The 23,123-nt window shown below is 42.3% G+C and overlaps 1 protein-coding gene across 1 annotated transcript in view; it reads left to right on the plus strand.

The window, feature by feature from the left end:
* The window catches only part of MRE11A (MRE11 homolog A, double strand break repair nuclease), a 171,661-nt gene that overhangs the window by 141,127 nt on the left and 7,411 nt on the right, over positions 1-23,123 (plus strand). The window contains exon 17 of the mRNA XM_018556808.1: positions 22,306-22,396. Within this exon, the coding sequence (XP_018412310.1) occupies positions 22,306-22,396 (91 nt within the window). The remainder of the gene's footprint in view (positions 1-22,305; positions 22,397-23,123) is intronic.

A 23,123-nucleotide genomic window follows, 5' to 3' on the forward strand; every position in this document is an offset into this window, starting at 1 on the left:
AAAAATAATACAGACTACTGATTTTAGGACAGTAGTGGAGTGCCAGGTGCCCGGTCACAGCTGCCGCCGCCGCTGCTGCCCTGGTAGTTCTGCCACTCACTCCAAGCTGTAAAGAGATTACAATCCCAGTAATACATTGTATAGCGATGCAGAGTACCACCAGCTATAGAAGACTACAAAGCCCAGCAATACATTATACAGAAATGCAGAGTACCATCAGCTATAGAGGACTACAAATCTCAGCAATACATTATAAAGCAAAGCAGGATGGCACCAGCTATAGGGGACTACAAATTCCAGCAATACGTTATAAAGCAATGCAGAATAATATGAAGCTACCTACGCTTTGCTTCTCCGGGGTGGCGTCCTGATGTCTCCTGGGTCTCAAGTGGGCTGTACAGGCTCACGGGTAGGCTGTACGGGCTCACCGGTAGGCTGTAGGGGCTCAAGGGTCAGCTGTACGGGCTCAATGGTAGGCTGTACGGGCTCACGGGTAGGCTGTACGGTCTCACAGGTAGGCTGTACGTTATAAAGCAATGCAGAATAATATGAAGCTACCTACGCTTTGCTTCTCCGGGGTGGCGTCCTGATATCTCCTGGGTCTCAGGAGGGCTGTCCGGGGTCTCAAGTGGGCTGTACGGGCTCACAGGTAGGCTGTACGGGCTCACGGGTCGGCTGTACGGGCTCACGGGTCGGCTGTATGGGCTCACAGGTCGGCTGTACGGGCTCACGGGTCGGCTTTTTCATCAGAATGGTTCCTTTTTATGATGGTTCTTTTTGAGACTACTAATTTATTAAAGACATTCTAAATTCACAGCAGATACTGTCCTGTTATAGCATCAGCAGTGTAATAGGAATACATACTCCAGTTGTTTTTGATGATACAATCAAAGATTACTTTAAAAAATCAATTTTATGTAGTGAGCGCTGACTTCCATCTGCCCATCACTTTCACCAACTTCCTGGATTCCAGTGGTTTGTGTCTCTTTCCCTGCTTGATGTGAGGCAGTCTCCATTTCTGAAGACTACATCTCCCATCATGCATTGCTTTCAGCAAACAATGATAATGTCACATTCCTCAGACATTGAGTTGTAGTTGAGGAGACAAACTCTGTGTCAGTTGTGACAGAAGGAAATGCTTAATCATGGGGCTGAGTAAAACTGTGTCAGTGCATTGAGGAAATACATCCTATGGGCATCTTCAATAAGTAAGTTTACAAGTAAGTTTTGCGTAACTAAGGCACCCAGAGTTGTCCATGGGTAATGCTTAAAAATCCTTCACAGCTCATCACTTTAGAATTAACAGTGAATAATGGCCCTGGAATTATTGCTTTCAGTCTGGTATGTTTAGCGTTTTATTTTTTTTGTGGTGGTAGTGAATTGTGGTTTTCATATTTCAATGTGTTTTTTTACTTAAGTTTATTGCTATCACAAGCTGATAAGCTCTCTATGGAATAGCAAATTGTAAGTGACAGGCTTTCTTTAAGGCGACATCAGGGGTCTATTAGACCCCTGATGTTAACTCTGCACTCTGCTGAAGTAATCGAGTTCAGATTGGCTGGAGACTGACAGCTTTGAACCTAGAAGTAAAATTGTCAGTGCATTGAGGGAGTACATCCTATGGGCATCCTCAACCCTAACCCTAAGTTTGCAGACTTCTAGATGGATAAAGTTAGGAGTGGGATAGATCTTATTGAAATGTAAATATGGACATACATATACATTTTTTGTTTTTGACCATATATACTGTGGCAGTGCGTGGCAATGCCACTGTGTAGAGTGGCAAAATGGTCACCCAAGACTCTCAGCCAGGGGGGCTGAGCAGTTCCAGGACACAAGTACTTTTATCAGAAAAGAGCTGGCTTTACAATTCTTTCCGGGTTTTCTAAGTTATAACTGGGATCCTGGAACTGGGAGATTTCTAAGAGAACTGGGAGGCATGAAATCTCCATGTCTGGGCTTTAGTGGTGACCAGCACCGAATGATTGTGCACCTGTGCATAGCCCTCATGAAAAGGATGCTGGTTCATATTCAGGGTCCCAGCTGGAAGACAGGGGAGGTGTCTATCCAGGAGTCAGGAGGACTCCATCCTGGATACAGCCTGTGTGGCAAGTCTGCTGGATACAGCCTGTGTGGCAAGTCTGCTGGATACAGCCTGTGTGGCAAGTCTGCTGGATACAGCCTGTGTGGCAAGTCTGCTGGATACAGCCTGTGTGGCAAGTCTGCTGGATACAGCCTGTGTGGCAAGTCTGCTGGATACAGCCTGTGAAGCAAGTCTGCTGGATACAGCCTGTAAGGGGAGAGGTTTATAGTAATAACCTGAAGTCGGTGAGACTTTGAAAAACGTTATTTTGCTTCAAAACAAAGCTAAAGTTATGTTCTTATGTTGGAGAAACCCCTGTGATTGAAAACTTGTGTGAACTTTTAAATAAAAGTGGTCAGGAAGCCCTAAAAAGAATATGTTTGCGAGTGGACTCTGTTCTTAATGCGCTACCATTTGAAGCTAAATCTCACAATACCCTTTAATGATTTTGCAACATCTCATATTGTTGGACAGGCGTGTTGTGGGGCAGATATGGGCACTGCAGCGAGGAACAGCCTAACAACAGAAAGACCTTGGTGCTTAATTATTTCATTATATTTGGGGCCAACAGGGAATACAGCCGGTGAAGACATGTCCCAGTTTGAGGGGATGGGGCAGTACATGACCCCCATCCCCCTCCCTCCGTTGCTGCCCAGAAATAAACCTACTGCACTACAGGATTGAACAAGGAGACATGAGCAGTTGGTGAACGGCACTGGGATTCTTTCCTAGGAGTCCCTTGTTCTTGGTCATGTGATCTTGTGTCACCTAGCTGGCATTCTCTGCATTATAGTAAACAGCATTTCTTGGCAGCAAAGAGTTAAGGACCCTTCAAATTTTGCATCGGGGGCCATAGATCTATAGCGGCACCATTGTATAGCTTTGAGTTACCTAATTTATTTTTCACAGTGTGGAAATTCTGGTACATTATTGCATTGTATTTAAAATATGGTATGAGCCATACATGCAAAGCATCCCGAACTCCCCAAATATGTTACATTTAACACTGTCTGCACCTGCAGATATAATGATATATTTTGCGCAATTCGGTTCATACCTTTCTGTCACTTGTGAATTATATAAACCCATTAGCTGTTAGAAAAGGCGACGGCAACGGGAGAAGTTATGTCTGCAATTTTGCAGGAACGATTGCACGGCTGTATGTTTCCAGATATTATCTGCATAGATTGGTATCATTGATTAAGGTAGAAATGCATACCGGAGCAGTTCATGGACAGGATGACGGAAACCTTTGCTCCAATCTGCCAGCAGTTTGCCCTATTACTTTATTACCATAGTGCAAGATAATCTATTCCAGAGAAATTGATAGCAATTTTCAAGGGATTCATGAATAAAGAATCCAATAAAACACTGTAGATTATCAGGACACATTGAGCCACACTCTGCTTGATGTGCATACATAAATCAACTGACATCCACCACCCTGAATCAGAGGGGTGTATTTAACCCTTTTGCTGTTTGAGTCTTTTTTTATTTCTTAAATTTTTTTTCCACATGATAAAATGCACACTTTAGGCTCGAAGACTACCTAAAACCCCCAAAATATATGTTCTGAAAGCAAAGACCCTGAGGAATAAAATGGCGGTCACATGATTTTAGTACAACTGTTAACCAGACCCGAATTTTCATGTACAAAAACACAATTCCCACATTTGCGATAAAATATAAAAGAGCCTCTCGATCCTGTCACGGCTCTCTGCCGTGACAGGGGGAGGGGCTGGATTCCCCCTTACCCGCTCCGATCTGCCAGCGCTGACTGGTGGAACGGACAGGGGAGGGGGCGGGTACAGCTGGCTCTGCCTCTAGATAGGCAGAGCCAGCTGTCACTCACGCAGCTGGGCGGATCCCGTCATCTACGTCGGGATCCGCTCCGGCTGCGGCGTCTCAGTATACCGCGAGCTGCAGCTCGCGGTATACTGAGCTTAGGGTAACGGGAGGACGCTAGTTTGTGTCCCGTTACCCTAAGGAGATCTATGGGGAAAAACACTGACCCCATAGTTCTCCTTTAAGTAAAGTTTATATTATGGAGAATGCAACACACAAAGGTCTGAGGGAATTCCCAAACTTCCCAGGTGGACAAGAAACAGATTTTGGAATTAGGGTAGGGGGATCACGCTCCTGTAGCATCCAGGACATAAAAGAGGCCAGGGGCTGACTTAGCACATCTTGTTCCACCTATAACTTAGACATCACTATTGCATCATATCTTTTGCGTCATATAACGGGAGCGAGCTTGGAGCGGTGTCTACTTTACAACACACACAGGGACCATGGGGAAGAAAAGTAGCCCCCCACCCCAGGAGGAAGGACAGTGTCACCACCAATTCAGAGATGATTTGAGGATCTACAGCCGAGTGATATACAAATAAGATACATTGTTGTTAATAGTTAAGGTACGTGAATGTGTTTGTAAGGTTTAATTCCTGAGTTTAGTGTCACTTTAACCATTCACAACTCTATGTAAAAAAAACCCCTCAATGTTTTGACTTTATTAGGCCCTTTATTAGTAACCAAATATAGCTCCCTTGAACTTTCTTCCATAAAAAATGTTTTCCCATTATCCTGAATATGTACGTATTGTATATACCGAAGAATAGTCCATGTAAGTATGAAAAATACTTGGCTTGTTTTAATTCAAAAGAAGAAAATCAGACACACTGTCTGTGATTCTATTATAAACATGCCTTTCATATATGTCACTCTTTTATTTTACTACTCCTTGATATTGTATAGCGGATATAACATTCCTTTGTAGAACATCTGTTTCTTTGATTGCTGAGTGTTACTTCAAAGTGATATTCTTTGCTAATAAAAAGTACACCCGAACAAAAGAATCAGCCTTGGCAATTATCTACAACAGTATTCCAACACAAGTAGGAATTTCCATTTGATAAACGGAGCTTATTTAACATCACGCTTCCTCAAACCCCCACCTTACCCCACCACCAAAAACAGGGGAATAGGAGAAAGGAAACATCAATACTTTCAAATGTTCCAATGTGGTTTTATAAAATTCCTAAAGCAACCACATTATTCTGGGTACCAATAGCATGGCACAATTTTAATGTAAATCTTCCAAATATGCCACCGGATTTGTTTAGGTCTATTTATTCTTTGCAAGAAATCTCCTTTACTGGTAAGATTCCACAAGCAAAATAATCAGATGTGCTATAAAGGAATATGGTGTATGTTTATAAAGCTGGCCATTCACCCATAGATTATCTGCAGATGTTCTATGGTCAGATGGACAAAGTGCAATAGATTCCTCCATCTACGCTAAACTGTGTGTATGGAGGAATCTCCCACTGGACAAAGCTTCAGTATCTTGCTAGTCGGCCCCACTGGCTCTCAAAATACCCGAACAATGCCTGCAGCCAATCAGATTGTTCAGGTATCTTGAGAGCCAACAGGGCCGACTAGCAAGATACTGAAGCTTGGCAGCATCAGCCATAATCTCATATACACTTGTGCGTGGATTCCCCCTTCTGAGCGCTGGCCTTCTGGACTGCCCTCACAATTTTTTATTTGGAGTGCCCAGGTTGCGCACCCCTGAATTAGGTTAACACATCTGCTTGCAAACACAACTAGGTACACTTCAGCACTGTTGTTACCTTAGTTCCAGTTCCACTGTGGAACTACAGTGGAACTGTGTCTGCAGGGAGCCGCGATGGACGTCTGCTGTTGAAGGGGATTGAGCAGTGGGGCAATGTTCAAATATTGCTGGCCGCACGGACTGAGCAGCCGGTGTGGGGTAAAAAAGAAGGCTGTAGAGATGGCTCTTCAGGTAGGCAGGTGGGCTACGCGTTTCGAAGCGCAAAGCTTCTTTGTCACCTGGGCACTCCATCTTTTGTGGAACTACAATTCACATGAGGCAAGACTCTGACTGACACAGGCATGACTCCCAGAGGCAGAGACCTGATGGGATTTCTAGATTCACTAAAGCTGGAGTGCGGGGTTGTCTACCCCTTGTCTAATTCATGTTTAGACCCAGGCTATACACAGGGTCTTAGTCTCTGCCCAAGATGATCATCATACCTTTCTCTTCCTTTGCCCCAGTGGAGCCTCTTTGGATCTTAGGCTCAGGCTGTACATGGAGTCTTGACATTAGATTTCTCCTTTAGTATACAGTCACTTCATAGTTGGCGGTAGTATAAAATAGAAGCTGTAATGACTATACTCCATATACTAATGAATGTGCGAATGTGAAGAGATATCAAGCTGCATAGGTTGAGTGCTCTAGTCTTCGGGTCAGTGAAGTCAGCTACACTTCCCACAAGTCAAGCTGTTCTGCAAAGTCCCAAAGAGAAGGGTGAGGGCAAACTAGATTACTACCAGGGGTGCTGTGCAATGTCATGGTTTAAATGATCTTTAAGAACAAGAAAAAACTATTTTCACCATTATTATTCACCATTTGTCACCTTGTCAAACCTTCTCTAATTTTTGCTGGACATCTTGGTCTAAATGTTAATATAAAGAAAAAAGACATTTCATATGACAAATGGCTTCAATAACTGAATATTACTGTTGCAGGTACTTACAGCAATGAAGTTATCAGAATACAATGTGGGGAATTTATCAAAACTCGAGCAGACAAAATCTAGTGCAGTTGACCACGACAACCAATCAGCTTCTCTTTAAGTTTGTTCCGTTAAGATTTGGAAATGAAAGAAAGAAGCTGATTATTTGCTTACATTTGCTTACATTTGATTACAGCAATGAAGTTATCAGAATACAATGTGGGGGATTTATCAAAACTGCAGCAGAAAAAATCTGGAGCAGATTTGCACTGCAACCAATCAGCTTCTCTCTTTCATTTTCAAATCTTAACTGAGTAAACTGAAGAGAGATGCTGATTGGTTGCCATGGGCAACTGCTCCAGTTTTGATAAATTCCCCCCAATATGTTTTACAGTTGTGATATTCAGTGTGCAGCCAGCCACGATGTTCTCTAACTGCCATGTTGACAAGCCTTGGGCAAAGTGACAGTGTCTCTAAGCTCTACCTCCACTTGGCAGAAAGCATATCCACCTTTCATTCAGCTAGGTAATGCAAGAGCCTGTACTGCCCACTCAATTAAGGCAATTGAGAGCTTAATGATAGGAGATGGGCCTTCAACATGACTTGGCCAGAAGTCAAGACTCCATGTAAAGCCTGAGCCTAAGATCCAAGGAGGCTCCACTGGTGAAAAGGAAGAGAAAGGTTTTTATCTCATCTTGGGTAGAGACCAAGAGTCTTGCCTCATGTTCCACAACAGCTGGAGTGCCGAGGTTGCCCACCCCTGAATGAGACTAACACATCTGCTTGCAAACACAACTAGGTACACTTCAGCACTGTTGTCACTTAGAAATGTTTCAGACCAGGTCAGGTTTAGGTGTAGTGTAGGTGCCCTTTCTTGACAAGGTTTTCCAATGTTTATCCAGTTCTTGTTATAATTGCAATGCAGTACTATAACAAGATGTCTTATGTAACTCACAGGCCACTCTCAATTTTCTCTGAGTGTCAAAGGGTTGTTTTAATGAGGCAGCTGCATCCACTAAGAGGGAAGCCAGCATTGAATAAAGGACATTACCCGCTGTCCCTTCAAGGTTCTAGCTTTGATGTATGCACTCTACCATGACTCCGATGTGCACGCCTGTGAAGCAGAGTACCATTTTGTTTTCCAATTTCAGGTTCTTTCTTCTCCGCAAATAAGTAATAATAGTGGTACGGAGAATTAACACAGCAGATAAAAAGGATCACTTTTATGTTTCAACTTCAATTAATTTGTACCTTGATTCCCGACCTCTCAGTATGAATCTTTGTTTAGATTTACTCTTCCACTGTAGTTTTAGAATTCCCTTTTACTCTTTGTTATGACATTTCATACAGCCTGCAGGGCTGTATTAGCTGCTGGGGGCACGATATCGAGAGAGAGGAACGGTTACCTTACTACGCTGACCGTCAACGTTTTGTATCTCCTCCCAATCTTTTGCGAGGAGTGGTACCCCCGCCATCTCCCGATTGGGTCTGCCTCTACTGGGGTCTGGGGCCTCTTTTCATTTTCTCTCTCCTCTTTCTCCCCTCCTTGCCATTTGCTTTTATTCCTTCACGGTCTGAGCCAGGGGGAACGACTGGGATGCACACAGACTCCAAGGACAACTTCCCTCTTCATCTCCTGAAGAAGCGCTATCTAGTGCGAAACGTTGAGAAAATCAAGCTCCTCCATCATCTTTCATTATATTAATCATGTTATGTATTTATGAACTTTTCAATCATGTTTTTTCAATCATGTTCAATTGCACAAGAATTCTGATTGTCATCTATATATGAATGAATTTAATCAATGTGGAGTGAGTTTACAGGGGAATCATGTTGTCAATTTTATCAATTCTATTTGCTTTTTAATCAATTAAAATATACTTTTTCAAGAAATTCTTGGTGTGCAAGTTGTCAGTCGGCTGCCTAAAAAACCCCAACTTTTCTGACTTTTCGATATACGACTCTCAGGGGTGTTGGCATCCTAAGCCTTGATCCAGGTCACTGTCTTTTCAAATCTGTAAAATGGAAGGAATAATTAGTTTCTGTCAAGATGAATTTGTATAGCTCTTGACAGCTGCTTTTTGGGATGCTGTGAATGTACCTCAAACTATTGGTATTTTATGTAGCCTAGTTTAATGGATAGCTCCAGGCTGAGATAATAAGTAAAATGCTTTAACAGCGCAAAGGCAAATTATACATTCATGTGAAAATCTATAATGCCCCAGGAACTTTTTTCACATAATTAAGCAGGCAAAAACAATAGATGTTTATTTAAACGGTGCCAACATTTAATGTCAATTTACTTGATAAAAAACATAAGGATAATTTGCCTTTTTAACCATTTCCTCAATAAAAATAACAATAGGTGCAATGGTGTACTGTGGAAAATGTAGGTATACCCTTTGCCTGAAAAGTTGGTTTTCCCCCTTTAGCAGAAATTACTTATTTTGGTGGTGTTTTTAATAACTTCTCACCAGTCTCAAACATGGAATATGTGAAATTTTGACCTCTCCTCCATGCTAAATCTCTTCAGTTGCAAGATGTTTGTGGGTTTCCTTGTATGGACTGTGAAGTAGAATTGCAAAGGATTGGACCAGGCAGAATGTTCATTTAGCAGTTTAAATGATAATAAGTGCAGCTGGGATCAAGCAACATGCAGTTCAAAGAACAGAGGCTCGCAGTTCCCTTTTCATCAGAAATTTTATGATAGAACCATATGGACTACAATATAATTGGCTGCCAAGACCTACGTCACTACAACTAATCATAAATCTGACATTCCTGAGGCATGATGTCTCCTAAATTGTTCTTCTATATGAACTCTATCTCAGCCCAAGCACCTGGGCTGACTTATGGTCACGTGCCAAGTGTATCTTGTATGCTCTTAGGGTTAATCTAAAGTTCATCTGTTGAATGTACAGTATATGTCTGTATACTGTATAGTGCTCTACAACTTCTAGGACTAAACAACTAACATAATATTAATAATAATAACAATTCATATGCTAATTAATATCAGCAATATGAAGTGCATGAGTTAATATCAACATTTCCCTTCAACTGCCTGTTTCATATCTTCCACAACACTTCAATGGTATTCAAATCAGGGCTTTGACTAGGCCACTCCATAACCCTCCATTATTACTTTTTCAGTTATTTCATAGTAGATTTGCTACTGTGCTGCTGAAAGACTCATTTCAGGTTTAGCTTAAATTTTCGGACAGATGGCCTCACATTCTCATTGGACATTTTTTGATATGATGCAGAATTCATAGTTGACTCGACTGTAAGCTGCCCAAGCTCTGAAGCTGCAAAGCATCGCCAAACCATAACATTTCCACCACCATGCTTCACAGTTAGTGTGAGGTTCTCATGCAAAGCTGTATTTGGTTTGGCCAAACTTGTCTACTCTGGCCAAACAACTATATTTTCTGATTCATCGGTCCACAGTACATTGTTTAAGAAGGTCCGATCTTTGCCTATATGTTCAATGGCAAAGTATAGTTTCTTAGTTGCTTTATTGTTCTTTTTGGACAGCAAAGGAGTTTTCAGGGCACACCTCCAATGCAGGTTAAATTGGCACCTTCTCTTCCTGACTGTAGATGCATGCACTTTGCCACCAATTGTTGCAAGAGTTACCTGCAGATCCCACAATGAAATATTTGGTTTCTTTTAGATTTCTTTTAACATCAGTTAGACTGAATTTGCTGGACTGGCCTGTCCTGGACAAACTACAGGTGAAACTCGAATAATTAGAATATCGTGCAAACTTAATTGCAGTAATTGCTGCAAAAGGGGCCCAAACCAAGTACTGAGTACATATGCATGCTTGTACTTTTCAGAGGTCCGATATTGTTCTATGTACAATCCTTGTTTTATTGATTGCATGTAATAATCTACTTTTTTGAGGTTGTGGATTTGGGGTTCTTGGGGTTTTCATGAGCTGTAAGCCATAATCATCATAATTATGACAAATCACGGCTTGAATTATCTTGCTTTGCATGTAATGAGTCTATCTCATATATTAGTTTCACCTTTTAAGTTGCATTAGTGAAATAAATGAACTTTGCACGATATTCTAATTATTCGAGTTTCACCTGTAGCAGCCGCTTAAAATCTATCCGCTTGTAGATAATTTTTCTTTCCTTTTGATCTTGGCATAATAGCACCTTACACATCAATAGCAAAGAGCATATCAGAACCTAGATATCTGAGGTTTAAATAACACAGGCTTCACCTGCATCTGGAACACTTGATTTTAGTTTCATGGATTTGAAGTGGTGGTTAATACAGTATAGGGGTATATTTTTTTCCATGTGACAAATCTGCATTTTTGTTAATTTAGATTACGTGAATAAATACACCATGTCATTCATTCACGTAATCATGTCGCTCATGTATGTCTTTATGGACCTTGCTTTGTGCACTGGTGTGCAGTCATGTTGGAACAGGAAGGGACCATCCCCTAACTGTTCCCACAAAGTTGGGAGCAAGAAACTGTCCAAAATATCTTGGTATGCTGATGCCTTAAGAGTTCCCTTCACTGGAACTAAGGGGCCAAAACCAACCCCTGAAAAACAACCCCACACCATAATCCCCCCTCCCCCAAACTTTACACTTGGCACAATGCAGTCAGACAAGTAGCATTCTCCTGGCAACCGCTGAACCAAGACATGTCCATCAAATTGCCAGACAGAGACGCGTGATTCATCACTCCAGAGAACACTTCTCCACTTCTCTAGAGTCCAGTGGCGGCGTGCTTTACACCACAGCATCCGACGCTTTGCATTGCAGTTGGTGATGTAAGGCTTGGATGCAGCTGCTCGGCTATGGGAACCCATTCCATGAAGCTCTCTATGCACTGTTGTTGTGCCAATCTGAAGGCCACATGAAGTTTGGAGGTCTGTAGCTATTGACTCTGCAGACAGTTGGTGACTTCTGAGCACTGTGTGCTTCAGCATGCGCTGACCTCACTCTGTCATTTTACGTGGCCTACCACTTCGTGGCTGAGTTGCTGTTGTTCCCAGTTGCTTCCACTTTGTTATAATACCACTAACAGTTGCCCGTGGAATATTTAGTAACAAGGAAATGTTACGGATGGACTTATTGCACAGGTGGCAACCTATCACAATACCACGCTTGAATTCACTGAGCTCCTGAGAGCGCCCCATTCTTTCACAAATGTTTGTAGAAGCGTCTGCATGCCTAGGTGCTTGATTTTATACACCTGTCGCCATGGAGGTGATTGGAACACCTGAATCCAATGATTTGGAGGGGTGCCCCAATACTTTTGGCAATATAGTTTGTGTGTCATTTGTTCTAGTATATCATCTGAGCTATTATCTTAGCTAGAGGGTATGCCTGGGCAGCTTTGTATCGCATTGTAAAGTTCTGTGTGCTTTTTAGAAATCAAAATTTCAGTCCTGCATCAGAAAATAATTTAAAAAAATTTAATTGGCCGCTTCTTTCTTTATCACCATCTCCCTTTCAGAGATACATTGTGATGTGGGCATTAGGCTTCCCTACCACAACGGTTGTATGGAGCAAGAATACTTATTTTTTCCCCCTGCTTCCTGTGATGAGGAGGAATAGTTCAGGCCCCCTCTTTTGCACCCACTACACACACACGTCTCCAGCATCTTAACGGCTTAAAGGAAAACCCCTTTAAATAATGAGTTTGAAATTTGCCTTTGAGAAGTTTCACCTTTCAAGCCTTTTACACGGAGAGATCTTTTTGTAGATTGTTTTTGAGGAGTTGGTTAACTGCCAGACAAAACATTTGCAGTGACAACAGATTAAATGAAATCCTTATTGCAAAACATTTTGGCTGCAATCACTCTGGCAGATTGTCTGATGCTTGTTTCTCTCATATTACATTAGCTGACCTGTTGGAAGCACACGTCGGATGATGAAATTCTCTGCTCGTCTCCTCTCTTTCGGCTCCCTAATGCAATGCTGCCAATAGCTGCAGGCAGGCTGTTTAATTCTGATTGAGTTCATTGTAAAATATTGATTTCATTAAACGTTATCTAAGCGTGGTGCAAGTTTTATTGGCAGTAATGCAATTTAAAAACTAGATTTTATTTTGTACATGTGTAATCTCTGCTGATTTCTGCGCAGTCAGCCCTTCTTTTAGGGTCCATTCACACCACATCCAGATTACCTCCAGACCAAACCAGACTGTTTCCGGACCCAAAATGCTTGTCCTATTTTGTCTGGTCTTGAATGCACTGGAACGCATAAAAAATGCCTACGCACTTGTAAGACCATTTTAAGCCAAAAAAAAAAAATTACATCTTTTTTTAAATTGTATTCCAATCGCGGCAAAAATGCAATGCAGTATGTTCCAGATCTGGTCCGGAAAATGGTGTGAACTCGATGAACATGTTTCTTTTTTCAACCTAACTATGTAAGTGCTGTTTACTAAAGTTTAGAGAATTGTCTGCTGTCTGAGTCCGGTCAGATTCCACTTGTCACTTTTGGGTGGTTAGGTAATGAACCTAACTGGTTGCCTATTCACATTTTCTTTCCACTTGCCCACTAGCTAGTGATCTAGCAGTCCACTGGCAACTGCTGGGTGGTCCCTAGCCATCTTTCTACATTCTCCTGTAGGATGTGCTGAGATGGCTGTGCGAAGCTTTGCTGGAATCTTTGATGCTATAACTTTTCCCTGACCCTACACAGGATTGAATATAACATCATGGGCATGACAATATAAACAGTGGCGGGAAAATGACTTCCACGTAATGCGTTGCTGAATTGGATTTTAACAGAGAGGGAACATCACTTTTTGCTTTCCACTGGAAAGCTCAGTGATGGTTTTATTTTATGTTTCATTCGGTGTAGTTCCTTGTAGTCTTTAAAAAAAACAACACTTTGTGGTAGGACTAGAGCCCTTCACCTATCCTGTCAGTCATGTGGCAGGTATTCTCCTCCTCTGGCCACCTTTTCATTTTTAAAGAAGAAACAAGCACTTAACCCTTGCATTATGGGGGAAGCCCCACTGCAAGGGTTAATAATAATTTAAAAAATCCTGCAGTTCTTCTTTAAAGTGAAACTAAAGCTTCGTGTTTTTACTGCTAGGTTTTTGAAATCTTCTGTTGATTTTCTTTCAAAAGGTTCAATTTCTCATTTTCTAGTGGGTCCCTGCATCGTCCTCCCTTCCGCCCCCTTAGTAAACTAAACGTGAGATTGTAGTCTATCAAGGGAGAAAATTTGGAGCAGTGGCTACTTTACAACACACACAGGGACCATTAGGAACAAAAGTAGCCACCCTCGAGAAGGAAGGACAGTGTCAGCACCAATTCAGAGATGATTTGAGGATCTACAGCCGAGTGATACACAAATAAGGTACATTTTTGTTAATCGTTAAGGTACTTGGATGTATTTTTAGGATTTAACTCCGCAGTGTAGTGTCACTTTAAATAGCAAGTTCAAGGGAGAAGCAAGGAGTTCAGAGTTCAGCAGAAAACTGGTTATCACTGATAACTGAGCAAGAGATTAGGCACGGAGGCAGTAAGAGCCACCGTCATACACAGCAGGGACCCTGGGTTCAGATCCAGATCCTGATAGATTAATGCTAACTGGAGTTCAGCTTTAAAGTGACATTAAATGATAATTTCCCCCCCAATGTTAGTGTACCTTAAATGATGCCTCTTGATCAGATCATCTTTTTTACTGTAGTTTTCAGCAGTCCCTCCTTCGCTGGTGCCGGTCTCTGATCCAGCGCTGACTCCTCTGTGCTAGCTGGCACTTCCTGTCCCACGGAGTCTGTGCGGGTGCAGGCTGCTCCATAGACTTACTTTGTGTCTCTCCTCGTCTCCCGGCCGAAGATCTGAACTGCGTATGCGCCCGCCCCAAGATCCTTTGCGGCCGCCCGAGACTCTTCAGATGTTCGGATGGGAGCGCACGGCGAAGACACAGGTAAGTTTTAACCTGTTTGAAAAGGTTTTTGTTGTTTTTTAATGTTTTTGCATATTTTTACTGCTTGCTAGCAGTAGATATATGCAAAAAACGCTGAGAGTTTAATAACCCTTTACGTTTCTGTGGTCCGGATTGTGTTTGATTTGCACATTCTTTACAGTGATTGCTCTAGCACCTCCATCTCAGTGGAATTACATAGGAAAACTACATGCATTTTCTGCTATTGTTCAACGGTGCGTTTTTCCCTGAAGACTTCATGACATTCTTATAGCAATCATCTCTAAATGGTTTTCATTATGGAGGGAATTAAAAATCAAAACTGTGAAGTTCCTATTTCCCCCCAAAAAGCAATCACAGTAAAAGGTATTCTTTTCGCTATCTTACGAATAGCTTTGGTTGAGGAAAAATTACTTTTGCAGATAAGTTAATGGAAAACAAATCCTTGAAATAATGATTGTCCAAGCTTTAAATAACTTCACAAGTACAAGACTCGTAAAGATCCAATCAGTTACGCACTTGCTGCAGATAATTTGTAGGCTTCCAGCTGTGATTTAGTGGGTGGCAGAAGTCTGTAACTGTCATAACAATTGTGCAGGTTTAACAATTATAATAGCTGGCACTTCCTGTCCCACGGAGTCTGTGCGGGTGCAGGCTGCTCCATAGACTTACTTTGTGTCTCTCCTCGTCTCCCGGCCGAAGATCTGAACTGCGTATGCGCCCGCCCCAAGATCCTTTGCGGCCGCCCGAGACTCTTCAGATGTTCGGATGGGAGCGCACGGCGAAGACACAGGTAAGTTTTAACCTGTTTGAAAAGGTTTTTGTTGTTTTTTAATGTTTTTGCATATTTTTACTGCTTGCTAGCAGTAGATATATGCAAAAAACGCTGAGAGTTTAATAACCCTTTACGTTTCTGTGGTCCGGATTGTGTTTGATTTGCACATTCTTTACAGTGATTGCTCTAGCACCTCCATCTCAGTGGAATTACATAGGAAAACTACATGCATTTTCTGCTATTGTTCAACGGTGCGTTTTTCCCTGAAGACTTCATGACATTCTTATAGCAATCATCTCTAAATGGTTTTCATTATGGAGGGAATTAAAAATCAAAACTGTGAAGTTCCTATTTCCCCCCAAAAAGCAATCACAGTAAAAGGTATTCTTTTCGCTATCTTACGAATAGCTTTGGTTGAGGAAAAATTACTTTTGCAGATAAGTTAATGGAAAACAAATCCTTGAAATAATGATTGTCCAAGCTTTAAATAACTTCACAAGTACAAGACTCGTAAAGATCCAATCAGTTACGCACTTGCTGCAGATAATTTGTAGGCTTCCAGCTGTGATTTAGTGGGTGGCAGAAGTCTGTAACTGTCATAACAATTGTGCAGGTTTAACAATTATACTCTGCAATGTTTATACCTGAGGAACAGAAATTCAGATACTTCAGCTCAAATACTAATGGGAGTTGTGTGTTTCATGCTCTTTGCTGTACTTGTTTTTAAGACAAGAAAATGACAGCTAATAAAAACATTTTAACTTGTTGTCTTCACTGCATATTTGTTACAAGTGGTTTAAAGGGTACGTATGGTCAAAAACTAAAAATAAAGATGTATTTTTATATTGAATTTCCATAAGTTCTATCCCACTCCTAATAACCAGATCCATCTAGAAGTTTGTAAACGTACTTATTGAAGCCCATACAATGTACTTCCTCAATGCACTGACACTGAGCTCTGTGCATAAACTACAACTCAATGTCTGAACAATGTAACATTATCATTGCTTGCTGGAAGCAATGCATTATGGGATATGTAGTCTTGTGAAATTGAGATTGCATCAAATAAAGCAGCAGGGAAAGATGTAAAGCACACTGGGAATCCAGGAAGTTGATGAAAGTGATGGGCAGATGTAAGGCAGCGCTCACTGCATAAAAGGGATTTTTTTTTTTTTAGAGTAAGCTTTGATGGTATTATCAGAGACAACTCTACTATGTATTCCTATTACAATGGTGATGTTATAACAGGAGAGGATATGCTGGGACTTTAGAGCTCCTTTAATGTTTTACCCATCTATTTCTGATTCCACTGCGCTGAATCTGTGAATGCACAGTACCGATGCCAGGTCCTAGAAATATGGTCGTCGCCATGCCGAAGCGCAGTCGGCAGGGAAATTAAAGAACAACAAACTAACTAATCCTTGCATAATAAACTGAGGATCCCCTGTTGTGGGAGGGGTTGTATAGAGTCCAACACATCTGGCCAGTGTCCAGTCACCAGACAATACCGGCATATTACCCAATGGTCCTAGATTCAACCTGTGTCCTGTACTGTACTATAAGAAAAAGTTATGGCTTCAGTTCTACTTTAAAGTAGAATTTAGATAGATACCCAGACAAATAGTGTGCAAGTGATGTTACAAAGCAAAACAATTCCAATGCTGTGCAGGTATAGTGATGTCCTGTTAAAATCATACAGATCAGCAGAATCTGTTATGCCCCCTATTGACTTCTTTTGCTCACAGCATGGCCCCCCTCCTCGCTTGTTATGGTGAGTCTCAGAACACTAAGCAGTAGAGCCGAGCTGCACTGGCCTACTAGCAGTGGCAAAAGCAAGCCATGTGTATATCGCCAATACAGTAGTGATTGATGGGGCAGCCAAAATCTATCATTATATGTCTTTGCAACAGCCGATGTACTGTGTACTGTATATGGTTATATAAAAAAAAGAAACAATTTAATTGTGCCTCCCAGATAGCTCCGGTGAGCCTAAATTGACTTGGCATCTTCTGCAGATATTGCTGCTGTGGCTGTGCATTTTTTAAATATAAATGAGGATTGGACCGGCTTAAATTAGTTCCTAATTCAGCCATTTTACTGCAGAAGATGAGAAGCTCATAGATCAAGTGAATGAGAAGCCGGGGCTCTTCTGTTTGCCAGAGATCAGATTAACTTGATCTGTACTTACCAGTGGTAGGAAAGTGGAATATAAAAGAGCACAGGTAATTATCCGCAGGAAATATTACTCCATTATGTATCTCTGGATAAGCAGAAGCTCCTATACGCAGTAAGTCAAAGTGCTTATAAGATTAAATTTCTATTTCTCAACTGAGAGCGATGTGTTATATGTAAAGAATTATATGGAGTACTAAGCACACAACATTGGCCCTATCATTAATCCAGAATGCCAAATAAAGCTGTCTCCTGAAAAGAATGTATATACTTACTAGGGATGCACCGATATATCGGCCGCCGAAACATATCGGCCGAAAATGGCACTTTTGGCATAATGCCGAAAGTGCCATGTTTCGGGCCGATACATCGGCACATCCCTGCTTTCTCTCCCCCCCTGTGTGTGTCCCAGCGGGGAAGAGAGAAAGTGTCACAGGCGGCTGAGCGGTGTGTGGGCGAGACAGGCCGTGCTGTCACAGGTGGTGGAGCTCTCCTCCCTGCTCTGCTCGCTCAGCCTCCTGTGACAGCGTGTCAGAGAGGAGAGCAGGCTACATACACTCAGTGATCGCTGAGTGTTTGTAGATAATTGAGGACATGGTATGTTAACTATATCCTCAATTATGAATGAATGAGAGTGATCTACATCACCTCCTGTTCGTTCATAATTGTAGTTATAGTAAACATACCATGTCCTCGTGTTATCAATGAACAGAAACACTCATAGAGGATTTCTGTTCATTGATAACTGAGGCTGCAGAAAAAGAGATAGAGGACTTTGTGTCCTAAATCTCTTTTTCTATTTTAAAAGGGAAATATCAGGGGTCTGTTTAGACCCCCTATACTTCCCTGAAAGTAAAGTAAAAAAAATTTATTTAATTAAAAATGAATTAATAAATATAAAAAATGTAAAAAGTTTAAACAAAAAAAATATTTAAAAAATGTACAAAATTAAAATAAAAACATTTTTGGTATCGGTTTCGGCCTGACAGTTTTTTTTATTTCGGTTTTAAAATTTCCATTTCGGTGCACCTCTAATACTTACCTCTCCTTCTGCCTGTGCTGCCAAACGGTGCTCTGGGAATGAGAAATCATCCACTAAGTCTACTGGGAAACTGGTACTTTGGGGAGTGTCAATCTGCAGTGCTCAGTGGTTCTTCCTTTCAACTTCTACAGAACTTACATTTCTGCAGTAGCGCTGGACCAATAGTAGTAGAAACTGGTTTTGATGTAAAGCTGAAAAAATGGGGGACATACTCTTTGAGGGAGGAAACCTGTAATGGCAGCATGCAGTGTATTGACGTGGTTATGGTCCAAGGCTGATGCCTCTCTGGTCGCAATGTGGGTATCACTCAACAAAGCATCAAATCCTGGATGTGTGGTTAGGAGTACCTCTTAAAAAAATGTTGATCTCGCTTGAAAGTTCCTCCAGGTCACATGTCAAACACGAGGGCCATGGCCTGAATCCGGCTAGCCAGGCTATTTCATGTGGCCCTTGTAGGTCTAGTGCAGCTACGGCACTCACCTTGTCTCAGCAGTACACAGCAGAGAGGAGGACAGAACAATATAAATATACTGAATAGGAAGGCACAGGTATCGGTGCCGATACTGGGCATTTTCACAAGAAGTACTACTTGTGAAAATGCCCCAATACTAAGCACCAGCACTTTTCATTTTTAACCCGAAGTCGGCCTTGTAAACAGGCACCAAGCAAGGTACCAGCACCCTTACTGTGTATCGCAGTGCCTGTTTACAGCACCAGCAGCAAACCACCTCCTTCCTGTGGTTCCACGCCACCTGCAACCGCAAGACCAACTGGGACCCCTGATGAGACCGCACAGCCACCTGAGAGTCCACTCAGCCCAGCATAGACCCCGCACAGCCCATGTGAGAACCCACACAGACCACCATAGAACCTGCACAGCCACCCGAGAGTCCACACTATTACTGTCAGTGGTTCTACCTGCTGAGCCACCTTAGCACCTTAGAACCTTTGATAGCTCCTTGCCTGATCTCCTGTGTAATCCTCAGTTAAACCTAGTTTCTGCTGAACTCCTTGCTCCTCCCTTGAACTTCCTATTTAAGCCATGCCTCTGCACTTCCTGTTTGCCAGATTATTGTGCTCCTGCCAATATCTTGCTTCTTGTTCTTTCTGTGATACAATCTGCTCATACTACTACCCGTGTACCGACCTTTGACTGCTGATTCACCGACTACTCTCATCGTCTTCTGCTTCATACCTGATACCTTTGGCTACTGACCTCGGCTTGTTCGCTGACTATGCTTCTGCCTGCTCCTATACTACTACCGTCTGCTTGTATACCACACCCGGCCTGTTATACCACAAATTTGCCTGCTGTTTCAGCTACTGGACTCTGAGCCTGATCCCAGATCGTGACAATTAAACTAATTGCCTTTATTTTTCCTAGACTTCTACTTTCAGAGCCAGTTATTAAGTTATTACTAAAACCGGTAATAATTAAATGCAGAGGCTATTATTTAATATGATAAAGTGTAGATACATTTATATAGTCTTACAGCTATAGCGGGCTCTTTGAGGGCAACCATAATGCTGATGCGGCCCGTGATGAAATTGGGTTTGACACCCCTGGTCTAGGTTGTTCATTTGAATTGATATGTCAGATACAGCCAAAACATTTTAGGGGAATCACCCCTCCCCCCTTCAGGCTTGAGCAACAAAAAGAAGTAATGGATTCAGGAAAACCTATACTTTGTTGCCTGAATTAGAGCTGGATGAGTGTGGAGTGTCAGCATAACCTGACACTGCTGCAACTCCACACTTCATTACAATGAGGATTGGATCTGTATCTGGGAGTCAGATTCCCCCAGAAAGCATTGGCAGTATCTGACATATACATTCAAATAAACAGCCTAGACCAGTGGTGGCGAACCTATGTCACGCGTGCCAAGGAGAGCACGCAAGGTCCTTTCTGCTGGCACGCGAGCCCAGGTTCAGGGACCACCAATTGAAATAGATTCGACTGACCCGGATCGCCTTGGTACGCGATCCGGGCCAGTAACAATTAGGCAGCGGTGGCGGCCAATGAACAGGCAGGTTAGATGGCTGCTTCCTCCTTGCTAGGACCCAGGGAGGCCCCTGCGAGCGGCCGTCTAATCTGCCTGTTTAGAGGTCACTGCCGCTGCCTGATTGTGGCCGGCCCGACTACAGAGGCGATCTGGGACGTTCGGATCCCCCGTGAGAGCCGCACAGCCTTCCCCCAACACCTGAACAGTCGCGCAATCCCGGCCGTGCGGAAATCCGCCCAGGTGAGAGTCGCTCAGTGTGAATGGGGCCTTAATGTTTGAATATGCGGGTTTCCCTATTTTGCCTATGGCAGTAATGTTGAATGTTTCTTAAACCCGAGCGCCCAAACTGCAATACTAAACTTATTTTCAGCGCTGGCACTTTGAGATAAATAAATTGATTTTGCGTCGCAGTTTGGGCGCTCGGGTTCAAAAAGGTTCGCCATCACTGGCCTAGACGAACCTTCAGGCGAGATGGCCATATTTTTAAGAGGCGCGCTTAACCACACATTCAGGACTTTTACACGACACAGTAGACCTGGCATGAGAGAAATAAGTGGGCTGTTGTTGCTGACCTGAAATGCTAGTCCACGTGTGTCATGGTAATCATCTAGCTTCAGTACTGTGAGAAACTGACCTGGAAGTACAAAGATTAGGAGATCCAACTTCACTTGCTGTATATGCCTGAGGACTATCATCTTCATGAAGTCAGTAGATGTGGTCCACATATCTCTCTCTTTACAGGTTTCTTTTCAATAACTTTGTCATGAGAAACGTACAGTGGCTGCCGTTGCTGGCCCCCTTTTGGAAATGCTAGTTGCCTGGATGTCTTGCTTCCATAGTTTTGAATCACAAGCTGCTCCAGGTTGGGGACTCAAAAAGCACTGAAGCCAAAGCACCATCATCACAGCCAGGAAACTAACATTCTCAAAGGAAAGCTCAGAAATGGCAACCCCATACTTTTCTTTTGACAGAGTCACAATAAAGTGCATATCCAACCAAAATTTTCTTTTTTATATATAGTTTGTGATAGAGGAAGGATGAGAACTTTAGTTGGGTTTTTACTTCTTTGTGGCGCTCCGTTAGAGATTCCCCCACTTACTGTCCTGGTAACAACCAGACAGAAAGTGAGAGAAAATCCCCAACAGCAGGGTTGTGGAGTGTTGGTTACATAGTTAGTCATGTTGAAAAAGGACACAAGTCCATCGAGTTCAACCTAGTTAGTAAAGTACAGTTAATTTACGGCAGTTGTTGGTGGTGGGAATGCTGCAAATGACATGAATTTGCCCCATCATGGAGATCCAGAGATGATGAAGTGTCTTTCAAGGACCACAGCTATGCTTCTAGCCAGCAGTATGGATGGTCCTAGTTTCTGCTATAAAGTCACAAAGTTCACACAGGGGTCTGTGTCTTCTACATCTGTCCTTTTCTAAATTAACATTCCCATTTATTAAACTTTATTCCGCAAACATTCCATTTGCATAAGTAAGAAGATCCTTCCACGTGATTTCCCATTGTCGTAAACTGGAAAATAGTGTATTTTGTATTAACCTTTAATTGAGACATTGCATTTGACTATTTCATGCGCAACATCCTGTTATTTAGCGTTTTATAGCTTATTTAGCTTGTTTAAAATCAGTGTAAGAAAAGAAATGAACAGGATTCTTCTTCACTCTGAATGGGAGAAAACTTTTCTTCAGAAATTGTTATGGAAGAAACCCGCTGTGGTCAAAAGTATGACTATGTGTCTTGTTCTTTTGTTGTTTTATGTGCAGAGCTTCCAGCACCTCTTCCAGCTTCAGCAAGAACAGCTCTCAGAGCCAGCCATCACAAGCCGCCTTCTTTATTGATGATGATGACGAAGAGGTGAGATATATGTCTCTGTTATTTGCCAGATATGTTTAATAAAACAAAGAGTAATGTTCTGAGTGCACAGAAAAGAAAATCCAGCAGCACAGTGGAATTGTAGTGTTGCTGTGAATATGTGGCTTTGTACATTTTCTATATATATTGACTACAAATTTTGGAGCACTCTTCTTTCACCAACTGCTTCAGGTCTCTCGGATTGGAAAGGTTCCATTTCCCAGCTGCTGTTTTGAGATCTCTCCACAGGTGCTCTATGGGATTTAGATCTGGACTCATTGCTGGCCAGTCCAGTACTCTCCAGCGCTATGTCTGAAACCATTTCTGGGTGCTTTTTGACGTGTGCTTTGGGTCATTGGCCTGCTGTAAGACCCATGACCTCTGATGGAGACCCAACTTTCTGACACTGGGCCCTACATTGCACCCCAGAATTCTTTGGTAGTCTTCAGATTTCATAATGCAATGCACACAGTCAAGACATCCAGTGCCTGAAGCAGTAATGCAAACCCAAGACATCAGTGAATCTCCACCATGTTTGACTGTAGGGACTGTATTTTATTTTCTTTAACCCCCTTCGTGACTGACGACGTTGCATACCAGCATCGGGGCTGTTTAAACAGACTCCCGGCGACTTTTGCCGCCGGGAGTCTGTTTAAACTTGTAGAGCCGACTGCCGGCTTTGCAACAGAAGCGATCCTGGCGACTTACCTGTCCCCCCATCCCTTCTGCG

This window comes from Nanorana parkeri, unplaced genomic scaffold (assembly GCF_000935625.1).
Source record: "Nanorana parkeri isolate BGI_ZX_2015 unplaced genomic scaffold, ASM93562v1 scaffold254, whole genome shotgun sequence".
Lineage (NCBI taxonomy): Eukaryota > Metazoa > Chordata > Amphibia > Anura > Dicroglossidae > Nanorana > Nanorana parkeri.